Source organism: Cimex lectularius, unplaced genomic scaffold (genome assembly GCF_000648675.2).
Source record: "Cimex lectularius strain Harlan isolate CLEC.00 unplaced genomic scaffold, Clec_2.1 scaffold232, whole genome shotgun sequence".
Taxonomy (NCBI): domain Eukaryota; kingdom Metazoa; phylum Arthropoda; class Insecta; order Hemiptera; family Cimicidae; genus Cimex; species Cimex lectularius.
In genome coordinates this window covers 630,271-644,146 of record NW_019392940.1, presented here as the reverse complement: position 1 = coordinate 644,146, position 13,876 = coordinate 630,271, and the positions used below count along the sequence as shown (strand labels likewise).

At 35.4% G+C, this 13,876-nt stretch overlaps 1 protein-coding gene across 1 annotated transcript in view; it reads left to right on the top strand.

Annotated features, from left to right (window-relative positions):
* LOC106667985 overlaps positions 1–13,876 on the top strand; it is a 132,190-nt gene that overhangs the window by 101,350 nt on the left and 16,964 nt on the right. Inside the window, exon 3 of the mRNA XM_024229434.1 lies at positions 4,669–4,827. Coding sequence (XP_024085202.1) covers positions 4,669–4,827 — 159 coding nt within the window. The remainder of the gene's footprint in view (positions 1–4,668; positions 4,828–13,876) is intronic.

The following is a 13,876-nucleotide window of genomic DNA, read 5'->3' as shown; positions in this document are numbered from 1 at the left end:
GCTTTTTTTTATATATATATGTACATATATATGTGTGTATATATAAATATAAAAATATATATATATAAACTCTTTGGTTCCATTTTGAATGTTGAATCTGCTGGCAAAGTATATATATACATATTTTTACCTTGAACCAATTTTTATGTAATTTATTTGTTTGACTATCGACACTCAGAAATTCAGAAAGAATTTATTATGGAAATTAGAGTTAAGCGCAGGATTCAGTTGTACGTGTTTGATAATTAGTTTTCAGAGATCACAGATGTAAAGGAAAATCACAGCCAAAACCAAATCAAAGATTAAATTCCAACAGAAATGTACGTTCTCGCTGAAAAGCGCGGATACCCCAAAGGGAATCAGTTATCAAAACGCAATCATATCGGATTAAAGAGCTGAAAGCTTTATTAACACAGATCCTCTAGACGTCCACTCCCTTTAACACTTGGTATTTTGTCATAAGCCCACTTGTTGAGGTTTGGAACTTTGTCTGGTTATTCAATTTGTAATGAACTTAAACGTGCCATTTATCCTGCCAGTGTTTAAGCTATTCTTCCTTATAGTAAACTAGATGTAAATAATTTTAAAGTTAATTAATTCATATTTGCTTAGTGCTCATAATTGACTATATTCATTGGAATTTCAAATTAATAAAATATTAATCCAGTAACTTGTCAACCCTGGAAGCAGGAATTAGAACTTAAGTTTATTCCAAATCAATTATTTATGCTCTGGTTCACACATTTAATAAACCGTCATCTCCATCTCTCGGTTACAGTGATAGGTTGAACTAGCTTGTAATACTGAATTTGTCTTGTAGTAGTAATGAGAAATACACGGGAAATAAATTTATCGGTGTCGTCGGAACGCATGAAATTTTCAATGCAATCTACAGGCATCCAATAAGGCTTTTGGGCTTTTCTGTGTCGAGAGTAAATTTAATTTCAACGTCTCTTTTTAAGGACGGTGTTTTATAAAGCTGAGAGACTTTAATAGCGTTTTTTACCGTACGACTAATGCATAGACTGAAATGTTAACGTTTTTGGACAATTAACGAAATTTTATAAAATTTATAAAAACAAAACTACATAGATTTTGTACGGTCAAGCCCATAAAATACTTTAAAAATAATTTTCTTTAATAATAAACTGAACCATTAAAACAGATCCCTTTTTCAAATTATTTCATATCCTAGATGGTGTACCTACACTATACATCGACAAAGTTTGATCTGGAATTTACACACACACACACGCGCGCGCGCGCGTGTAGAACACTGAAAAGTTATGCCACGATACAGGGCTTTTGCACGATTTCTTGAAAAATGTTCTGACATACCACTCAAACATAAAAGGCTGGTTTATAGCACCACAGTTCAGCCGATATGGATTTTCAGACCGGAAGTGTGAGGTTCAGACAAGCATTTTAACATCCAGCGGTTCCAAAGTGCCAAATCCGTAATCTGAAAAATGACTCCTTGATGCTCCATTCAATGTTCCAAACGAAACTACCCATACATATCTTCACATTTCTCCCAATCAGCTTCCATTACCGGAAATTTCATAAAACGGTCTCAACGTACTTAACATAAATCCTCATAACCAAAACCACGTCCGAGCCACATGCGATCTGGCATGCACTAAGAGAATGCACTACTAATGGGAGAAGATTGATCCTACCTAGTATGCCCCGGACTCACTGAGCTTTTGTTTGAAAGGCAGGCTGAGTAGGAGCGTCTCGGAAAGCCGGTAGTGCTGTTAGGATACCGGGACTGGAAGGCCCACCCTCTCTTACCATCGCACTACCGCAATCTGGTCCATTGATCTTAAACTAGCAATAAAGAATATGGTAATAAAAAGATGGCAGCGTCAGTACACTGGGTCGTGGACTTGAGAGTCAATAGCAAGGTCGAGAAGTGAACCCCAGAGATTTTGATAATTTTTCTGAAGCGCTTCCTTTCACAATTTTTTCATACTCAAATCTTATTTGACTGATAAATACTTTAGAGTTTTGGTAGCGTTGCTGCTGAGCTCTTGCGTAGGGTTGATGCAGGAATTCTACAGGGCCGCGTCCTGGGACCATTGTTATGTACAGAATTACTACCGAAATCCTTTCTCATTCTGACACTATGATTCTCACATTTACTATATACACCCAAGAGCACTGTCGATGGGTGGTCCTCGGAGGAGCACAGAAGGAGGTCCATCCTGATCCGTGTCACAATCGGCCATACGCAGTTGGCATTTCGTTCCCGAGAACTCATCGTCAACAAGACAAGACGATCTTTAGCGTCCTATTCGGCTTTATCGGACGTTTTGATTCTTAAGATGAGAGCTGACGCACCTCCGTATACGACGGAATGGTGTTACCGTCGCAGCATAGGTGTAGAGGCGCCCCAGCCCCTATGGGCCGAGACAACCTCGCTCTCCGCTCGTCCACTCCGAATGGTCGGGCCCGCATTGTGCATCGGGTCGTATGCCGCACGCAAAGGGCTAACAGACCGAAATACCTCAGCCTGTTCTCCCGCGTACTCTCTAGATAGAGAAGGCCACTCTATCTCCCTGAGTATAGCGGCTCCCCTAGCGTAGAAACTTCCGGGAACGCCCCGGCAGTGGGTTAGTTTAAAGTGGAATTTCGAACTACACCCTAGTTGAGCACCGCCCCTGCCATGCGGATTCGAGGGGCGCCATAGGCTCAGCCTAGGTGGTCCGATCCTTCGCTTCTCCAAGGGTACCACGCCGGTCATATGCACAACAATGCAAAGCATACTCGAGTCTATTCACTACCCGTTTCCGTTCGCTTATTCACGCATTCGAGGGAATATTCAGCATGATCATCGCGTCCTCAACGCTTACACGCTGTCGTCCGGTCACAACGTGTCCCGTGAGGCCGGGGGTAATTACGCTGGCCATACGCAAGCTTCACAAAGGTCACAGATAGAATACAGCCTCTGTCTAAGTTCCCGCCAGGGGCGTCACCACGCGCCACCACGAATCCATTCCCAGTGTAACTAGGGCTATACGCAGTTGGCACACAGGTATTCTTTTGGGCCAAAGCCAGTGTTTAGCATACAAAGAAAGGTCATTATTTGGCTCCATATAGAGAGCGAGTAGTCCTGGCACCCAATTTAGAATTGTGGTTGAGTTTGGCAACGAATCTTTGGGTCGATCTTTATTCTTAGAGGAAACCTAGGTATTTCTGTGCGTATAGATTTTTTTTGTTACAGTTAATCTTACTATTTATATATAACCAGTTTCTCGTTTGTTCACTGTTTCGTAAGAAGGCATTTATAAGCGTACTTAAACCGTGTGAGTACATGGGCGCCGTTGGCAGAATATCAAATACCTCATCGATCCACAATTAGGCAATGTGATGGACAAATATCGAATATTCCATCACCCTACTTAATTAACTGGGATGCTAAACAATAATATAATTTAATTGAGAATGTGAGTGTGTTTGGTAAAAATTGCATGCATTGGAGGGGGGCTAAATTGTGTCGATAGGCACTGGAACCTAACTTCGGCGGTGGTATGGATAAGACCGAGGTCGGACTCCATCTTAGATATATACGTAACAATCAATCATGTTATTACTATTATACAAAATATCGCCTAACACATAAATCTATTGAATAAACAAACAAAAAATAACAAGTACTTAAGCATTAATTAGCGCGATAGCTGAACATGTTAGGGATTTAAGCAGGGAGAGCAAACCACAGACACCGGCCGAATTACGCTATTTTGAACGTATGTGTATGATATTGTAAAAACGATACTTCATTCGAGTGATCAAAAAGTCGATTTGTTACTTTCAAAACTTAATGTATTCTATCGAACTGTCGATCATAACTCCAGAAGTTTTGAATAATTCGAAACGCTGGGTGTTGTATTGGGGTATAAGAAGGGACTCCGACCACCCAACCGACCCAAAATTCGACTATGCTAAACGCAAACTACGCGTTTGTATAATACTGTAACAACGATACATGATTCCATTTTATAAAAAAGATTACTTTCTCCTTGAAAAACTTAATATATTCCATCAAACTGTTGACCGTTTAGAAGCTTTGAATATTTTGGAAAGCTTTTCATCTCTTTATTCAATCAATCTTTTGTAATTTGAAGAGAATTTAAGCGAAATATCGACACCCTGAGTCGAGCTCTGAAGACTTAATCCCGGCCAAATACTCTGGACGCCGAGTATAAGCCACAATAGTGGCCGATAATCCGCGTCTAGTTGGCTTACGAATCCTTCCTAACACTCTCAAGTGTTCAACATTTTCGACCACTGAATGGCTAATTGTTCTAAGCCGCACTTTCATAATAGCAAAGCCGGATGCGCTACAAAGTCAAATAATATTTATATTTAATTTCAATTAATTATTCTTTTTATCTAAGGTCTTGGCGTCAGAAGTCACGATAGCTCATGTTAGAGCAGCGACGTATTGAGCGAAAGGTCGTGGGTTTGAATCCCGTTCGTGACACTATCTTTTTTATCTCAACCAAGACCTCAGATAAAAAGAAGAATTAATTGAAATAATTAATATGGTCAATTATGACCGCTAAACGTATATGGATTATTTTGTATTTAATGATTTATTGTTTTCAGGCACAGTAATTCTTAACATGATCTGAGTTTTTAAATAAAACGTTACATTTTCAGATGGCGAGTTACCGTAAAGAATCCGTTATCAGCAATGTAACAAGGACAGCAGACGAGTTCCCATCCATTATAGCCAAACTAACAACTAGCTCAACTATCTGGGAAAGCGAAGATTCTATCTACCCTTTTTCCAAAGTGCTTAGGCTTCGAGTTCTCCAGGTAAAGTACACTTTAAAAAATAAGTTGGATAAATTGGTTACAAAACTATATTTAATTTGATGCATGATCAGTGATGATTCTGAACAAGGGATAGAATAAAAACAAAATTCCAACGTAACCAAGCTTTCGATCCGGGCTTCAAGGTCATCATCATATTTTCCAACAAAGTAACAACAGTTATTTTACAGACCCGAACACATACCAATTTTTGGCACAGGTAAAGTTATTAAGAGCTACCATCCTTGTTTTTCTTGTAATGTCACTTGATTACAAATTAAAAACAAAAAGCAATAAAGTAAGTAGTTACTTGTGCCAAAAATTGGCATTGTTCTGTGTTTATAAAATAACTGTTAATTTTGTTAATTTATTTGAAAATATAGGTTTGGCAAAGTTGGAATTTTGTCTTTATTCCACCATTTGACCATAATACTAATCATACATCAAATTAAACTTCAAGTGGTCGATACTTTCTCTCCAAAAAAGTATATTCAAGGATAAATGTGTAGTATTTATTGTTAATTAATGATTATTTAGAAACCGTGAGATGCGATCTCGTGTGATATAGATTAAGAAAACATTTTCTTTATCGTGTCAACGTTTCAATCTTTATTTAGATCATCATCAGGGCTTGGGATTTGTAAACATTGTCTAAATTGTACAAAGACATACAAGATATGAATATAAATTTATACACACAATGTGGAAATTTTAGGTTAAATCAAAGTATTTGTACTCACTTCTACACCCCACTTTTAGTCAGTACAAATACTTTGATTAAACTTAAAATTTTTATATTGTGTACATCATTGCATATTCTTATCTTATATGTATTTTCTAAACAATTTTTATAAATCCCAGGCCCTGAAGAAGATCTCAATAAAAATCGAAACGTTTGCACGATAAAGAAAATATTATTCGGAAATCGTGAGATGCGGTCTAGTGTGACGTAGGTTTCAGATTTATGTTTATACATCTGTAATGTATATTTATATGTTCGTTATACTATAAATGTATGTTTTTACATAAAAAATGTATTTGTTAAATTTAAACAATGTTTGTAAATCCCAGGCCCTGAAGATAATCTCAATAAAGATCGAAACGTTGGCACGATCAAGAAAATACTTTTCTGAAACCTACATCACACCTGACCGCATCTCACGATTTCCGAATAATCATCGACTAACGGTCACTAATCACCAAAAACGAAAATATTTTTCTAAAGGATTTGTTATCAAGGTATGTTCCTCAATCAAATTTGTTAAACGAACATTTTTAAAATTTTATTTAACAATGATTAATAATTTTTCTTTAAATATATTTTACAATTTTGTTTAAATTGTATTGTCTATTCCTAAACTTAAGCATTTACTATATGTTAGAAATGTAGATGAAATAGCGAAACATAATCCATAAACAATTGTCAGTATGAAGCAGGTGGTAATCAAGATGGTAAGGTTTGTTCAAAATATTTTTTCTCTTTTTTCATTTAAAATAAAAATTAGAAGAAGAAAGAATTAAGGAGATAACAAATCTCTAATTAGACAAGGGTCGGTGTAAAAACAACAGGGCCAAGTTTGCATAAGTTGTTTTGACAAAATCTAGTTCTAATTCGGACGAAAATGCCATGCAATGTGAGGGGAGCTGATAAACATTTAAGTTTAAGCCCGCACCGGAGAACTTTAGGGGAGCATCGCGGTAGCCAACAGCAAGTTGAGAGCAGACGGGATAGCCTAAAGAATTTCTGGTTTAATAGCTGAAACACAGGAGAAGCGCCTACCTTAATGGGATCAGTTCCCGGAGAATTGGATCTATTCAGCGTTCTAACTAAACCGAATTACTGTAAAAACAATTCCACGTAATTGTAAACGGGCCAGTAAAAGCCGTTGATGTAGATCACATTTTATTTTCGTTAGAAAAGTCATTTAGACCGAATTGTGGCTTTTAATAAGGTTTTGTTATTGGTCATCTTTAAACATTTAGGAAATTACACCATTTTAAAAGATTTGGTTAATCTGCACTGACAGAGATTGTCTAAATGCATAAATAAAAATTATAATAATTAATTTTATATTCTTTGTAACTAAAAATTAAGAAAGATTATTATTTATTACGAATTTTCCTAGCACCTATAGCCCAACTTCTGGTTCAGTTTTATGCCTGGAATAATTTTCGAAAAAACGGAAACGAGATTGAAATATAATATTAAGAACATTAGTATTCTAGGAAGAGCTAATGGTCCATTTCAATATCAATAACCCTCACTGGGAAAAAATTCCAATAATAAAAAATATGCTAAACGACTCACCATGGTCTTTTACTAATGAGTATGAGAGAAAATTTAGTTAATCGGTAAAGACTAACGACTAACGTAATGCATTCAAAATTAAGTGTACAAAAGTAAAACAATTCTTGTCATGCAGGAGGTATTACAGTCCGAGTACCTTTTAGATGTCGTACATAAGGCACCAACCCATTTTCAAATCCTTTTGTCAAATTATTCTCAATTAAAAACCTATGGGCTTTATCAGGATTCGAAACCAGAACCGTATGCGTGGGAAATATGAAATGCACGCTTTAACTCGACCATCGCTTTCTCCTTAATAAATCGGTCACCAACTTCCCACCTCAACCCACCTTTCGAAATTTCCCTCCTTTTTTGCCATTTTTCAAATGTGTAAACAGGATTCGATTCTCGGCCACAAATGTAATGACCACGGAGAGCTTGAGTGAAGATATTTGGTTTTACCTTTTTAAATCCATTAAATTTCGTCGTCCGATTGACCAAATAACTTCTTTCAATTAATTAATCTTTATTTAAGGTATTGGCTGAAATGAAAAATGACACTGACTTTTTTATTCATTTTTCAAAAAAGAGGGAAAATTCGAAAGGTGGGCTGTTGGATGAGGAGTTGATGTCTGACTGGATCGAAGTCACGATAGCTCAAGTGGTAGAGCAGCGGCGTATTTAGCGGAAGGTCGTGGGTTCGAATCCCGCTCGTGTCAATAACTTTTTTCATTTCAACCAATACCTTACATAAAGATTAATTAATTGAAAATAATTTATTTGGTCAATCGGATCACGAAAGTAAACTTATCAGACGAAAGAACAAAAAGGTTTAGACAACTTTATCTTTCAGCGTATAATAAAAAATGGCCATAGAGACACATCTCCAAATCTAAACCTGGATATAGTTATGTCATTAATTCGAATGTAATATTAATTAAATCCACAGAAGATCTCTCTCTCTCTCTCTCTCTCTCTCTCTCTCTCTCTCTCTCTCTCTCTCTCTCTCTCTCTCTCTCTCTCTCTCTCTCTCTCTCTTCACTCTGTCAAATAATATTCTATTTCAATATTTACTATTNCTTTCTTTCCTCCCCCCTCTCTCTCCCTCTCTCTTTCTTTCCCCCCCTCTCCCTCTCTCACTCTCTCTCACTCTCTCTCACTCTCTCTCTCTTACACACACTCTTTATCTATCTAACTATCCTACTAACTAAACTAAATCTAACTAAAGAAGTTATTTGGTCAATCGGATACCTTACAACACCCCACCAATACCTTACATAAAGATTAATTAATTGAAAGAAGTTATTTGGTCAATCGGACCACGAAATATAATAGTTTTAATAATTATAACTATGATGATTTCTCGAGAAGAAAGCTACGATGTACCAGTAAAATGTTGTGAACAGATCGATCGACCTCGTGTAGATTTGAATGTGTGATAATCAGGTATTAAAATATCAAAAATTCTAAAAATAATAATAGATCAATTATTTTTCATCAATGTGGTTAATTAAATAAATAAAATAAAATTGCAGACCTATTTTCTTTATTAAATTAACCACATTATTGAAAAACACTTTATCTACTATGGTTTTACTATTTTTGATATTTCAATTTTTATATGTAATTTATTTATTATCAAGGATTATAAACATCTACATATATACATGATAAAGAAAGTATAAACTACCTCAGCCCTGAAGATGTTTACAATTTAAACAAAAACTTGGCATGAAGTTGAGAGTTCAAATGTTTCCGTGACCTGACTACCACGCATACAATTATAACTAATTTTTGAAAATAGTTACATGTAACACGAAGCCTGGATTATATAAATCACATCGTTCTGTCATCTTCATTAATCATTTAAACATACATTTTAATAGCTAAAGCCCAATATCCTTTTTAAACGAATAGTAGTACATTTAAATTATTTGGTCAATATCAATTTTATATGAAGCTTTACCGATTAATCTCGGTACGGCTTACAGGAATAAATTAAAATTTAAAATTGATAAAATAAACCGTTAGTAAATATTGAAAACTTCAATTCTTTTCTAAATTTACAGTCGGTTGCTTTACACTTTTCTTTTCTCTTATCTTTTCCTTTCCTTCCCTTAAGGATCGGAAGTTTTCTTGTTTAGTTTTAATTATTTTTGTTGCTCAGACTCGACTGACTGAATTCTAGTGTACTTCTCACTCACGCTCTCCCTCCCTCACACACACTCTCTCACGCAATCTCTTTTTTACTCCATTCTTTTCTCTGATCTCTTTCGCTTTCTTTCTTTTAAGGTTAACAGTTTTCTTATTTAATTTTAATTATTTTTGTTTCTCTGAAGCGGTAACCTGAATTCTAGTGTACTCTCTCACTCACGTTTAACCCCCTCACTCTGTCCTTCTCCTCTCTCTCTTTCTTCTCTCTCTCTCTCTCACTCTCACTCTATCTATCTACCTATCTATCTACACATCTCTCTCTATCTCTCTCTTTTCTCCTATTTTTTGTCTCTTTCTCTTTTCTTCTCTTAAGAGTCAAAAAATTTTTATTTAATTTCATTTATTTTTGTTGCTCTGGCTCGACTGACTAAATTATAGTTTACTCTCTCTCTCTCTCTCTCTCTCTCTCTCTCTCTCTCTCTCACTCTCTCTCTCTCTCTCTCTCTCTTACAAACACTCTTTATCTATCTAACTATCTATATACGTATTTATATGACTTTTTGTCCTTTTCTCTCTGTTCACTTATATCTATCTCTCTTTCATCCGTCTTAGTTCTTTTTAAAATCTGGTCGTTACTCCGATCATTTTATTTTCCAATCCTAGCTGGGTTGGTATGTCAGACTTGTTTCGGCATTTCTAATCATTCGCCATTAAATAGAGAATGGTGCGCTAATTTCACTTTCTCCTTGTTAACTAAATAAACGTCCAGACTCAAAAGAATTGTATAAAAATGAATGTATAAGTAAATAAACAATTTTAAGAAAGCCGTAGTCAAATACGAGACAGAAAGATACTAAACCAGCACAACAGACAAGCCGTGAGGAAGGAACAATTGCGCATTTATAGCGCCGTTCTTGTTATGTCGGCTGTTGACTGCAATGTTCGTAGATAATCAATTAAGGATCTTTTCCCAATTGGTAACGCGATAAACAATTTTTTTTCTTTTCTTGGGTCATTAATTTTAAATTTGCCAGATAATTCAAAAGGGGGGAAAGATTTTTTGTCGTGCATTAGTGATATTGAGGTGACATTTTATGGATGTCTTTGCCACTTTAACAGTTTTCCTTTTCAACTGTTATTTTGAAGCTTATTTTAATATTTTTATTGTAGAGGCCTCCTGCCAACTTAATATAGACCAATCAGTCAAATGTCAACATATACACACAAAGGTAGAAATACTCCCTATTACGCTTGATTTGTTTATTTTCCATAATGACTAGGTGTAAACGTTAATAGCAAAACTTAAACCGTAAAAACAAGATTATTAACTTGGTTAGTTTAATAAAGTGTTAATAATCCTTTTACACTTTTTATATTAAAAATAAAGGAAATATGTTCAGTTTCATACTATCCAGAACCTACTTGGATGGGTTAGATGATTTTTAAATTATTAGTACACTTTATTAAAAATGTAGAAAATCAATTCAACTTCACCCTTTCCAGAGGCAACCGATCGAGTGAGTTAATTGGTTTTTTAAATTGTTTTCTTAGAAGAAACAATAAATTTGAGTAAAAAAATATTATTTTTTTCTTAAAAGCGTTGTTAACGTAATCACAACTTTATTAACTGTATTATTTTTATAATGTGTTAATAATCCTTTTACACTTTTTAGATTAAAAATAAAGGAAATCAGTTCATTTTCATCCTATCCAGAACCTGAATTTATTTATTTTTTGACAGGGGCATCCGAGTGCTTGGTCATCTCAGCCCCTAAGCACCAGCAAAATATCGCTACACGCTCGATACACACACACACACACACACACACACACACGATCACACCAATAAATACATTCATACCTATATACATTGATCGCACTCATACTGTTTGGTAGATGGAGTACTCGATATTCCTTTTCACTAGAATAAACTAATCTAAATTGGGGTCGATGAGGTATTTTATAAAATTTCTGCCATCACAGACCAAGTCATACACACTACCTGAGAGGTGATGGAGAAGCTGCTTGGCCATCAGCCCCTCCCTATTCACACCAATAAATACATTCACTCATACAAGACACAGAATCACATAACTTAAGTTCTATACTATTTTTTTTCTTAAAAGCGTTGTTTTAAGCCGAGAAGATCTCGCTCGGGCATACGCATTTCCTCGACGGGCTGCTAGCAACCGTTAAAAAGCCAGGGCTGTACATACTCTTCCATCTACTATGGTCTTGCCGCAGTATGGAACCGTTATTTAACGGCTTTTTTTATGTAAGGTCTTTAATGTACAGGTGAGCTCTAAAAGTGTCATCAGAAGGCTTCATGAGTATAGAATTAGAAAGGCGACTATTCACAAATCATTGTCAATGTCATTGGTTTGAGACAGTCAGATGACTTGGACCGTTTGTGGAGAAAACGAAGAGAACGCTTTCCTTCATGTGCTATGCGCGATTCACAACTTTTCCCAACATGTAACATAAGTTATGAGTCCACCCCTGCCCGTGCAGCACTGATTCGCTCTTGTAGATATGTGGGATGCGGTTTCGAAAGACATAATCCGATTGCTTATTTACTCGATGCCTAAGAGACTTACAGCCCTCCGCGACGCCACAGGAGGTAATACGCGTCTTTGAGTGTATATTGGCGTTGAGTCTTTTAAATCATCTATAAGTGTTTTACATAGAAAGTTAAAATGAAAACAATTGACAAATTGAACAATTTTGTGTAATTGTGTATCTTGAGGTATCATCATCCCAAAGGGGCGTTTCGCATAGGTTCTCTAAGATTAAAGCCGTGGCTGTTGCTTTGAAGGCGTAATTTGCAATGCCTCCTACATGTGTTCAATAGGATTGAGGTCTGAAGATGAAGGCGTGGTTCGTCGAGTCTTCCGGTGATTGCTGAATTATTCTGGTCCTGTGAGCAGAGGTGGAGGAAATGGATTTTTTTAACTCCCAGTAATAGAGAGTTGAACGGTTTTAGTAACGTGTAATTAAGTTTCGTCTAGCTCCATTGCATTCTTAAAATGGTAAAACAAAAAAACCCGTATTTTTCTCATTAGGTTTTTTTCTATACAGATGGAAATATTGTCGGTTAATATTTGCCAATATTCACAATGCCACATATTGCCAATGTCCTATTGCCTACAGTATATCTTAGGCGATGTTCTTCCTGAGTCTGTTGTGCTCATATTAACAATGTAAAAGAGTCTAACGCAAATGCCCGGGAAAGTCTTAACTTATGTAAATTTCTACCCTTGGTCGTTTTGGATATATAAGTCAAGGTTAAGAAAAAGTCGCCTTTTTCACTAATACTGCCAGATCGTACTAAATTGAAACCAGGTTAAAAAAAATGGGCGTTTTTTTAAATGCCAGGCGATATTTTCAATCAACATTAAGCCACCTTGTCAATAAATTTGTAAATTTGTAAAGCCGTGATTTTTTTTTTATATAGAACGTATATTCTGAGACTTTTGTCTACATTTTCCACTCCCGAACCTATTAAACGCACATTTGAAAGAAAAAAGTCTACATTAGAATTGTCGCTTTCGGAATACCAAACATTAGTACATATTTATATTTTTGAGACATCTGTCTACTTTTTCTACGCTAACACCGTAAAATGCAATTGAAAGAAAAACCCAAGAAACGCGTACTTCCTTCTCCATTTTCTTGACATTCAGGCAAGCACTTCACTGACTAACTTATAAGAATAGCCTTCGAACTTAAAACTAACCATTTAACGTATCTTGTCTCTACTGTATGGGATAAAAAAACAATGTACGCACATTCTCAGAATTTCGAAATTGCCCATTTTTTAAAGCTAGTAACAGTCGACTAAAATATTATTATTATTATACTAATTTAGGTTATCAGTGTACACTTGACTAATTTAAGTTACATTTTTATACTAACTAGGGATTTAAATAATATTTTTGAAAACTTTCTACATTTGATCACTCCTAGATCCATATTACGTACACTTAAAAGAAAAAAGAGGAAAAACGCATTTATTGTCTTTTCTTTTACTTCCAGACAAATACGACACATTCAACATTGAAACACTTTTGTAACTTTGAAAAAACCTGATTTTTTTTCAATTTAGAACAAATCCTCTAAACTCAAAAGAAGTTAAACCCGGATTTTCAGACATATTGTTGATATTTTTTTCTACATTTTCCACGTCCTATAAAGTTGAGAGAAGAAAGGAAAAACGATAACTCGTTTATCGTTGTTTTCTTTTACATTCAGGCAAAACGTTGCAGTCTAAATTCTTTTAATTGCTGAGTTTTTTCCACACCCAGACCTACGAAATTAGAAGCAAAGATAAAACGTTTATAGTTTTTTCTTTGACGTTCAGGCTAAAACGTTACAATTTAAATTTAAAAAATTTTCCGTCTTGTGCAATGCCAGACGTTGTTCTCAATCGCAGAGTTTGTCCTCTTTGAAACACTTTTATAAATTTGTAAGAAAACCTTTTTTTTTTTCGTTTTGCAACGTTCTTCTAAACCCAAAAGAAGATAAATCCCAATTTTCAGACAGGACATATTATTGATATTTTTTCCTAGAGTTTTCCACATCCAGTCCTATGAAATTGAGAGAAGAAGGAAA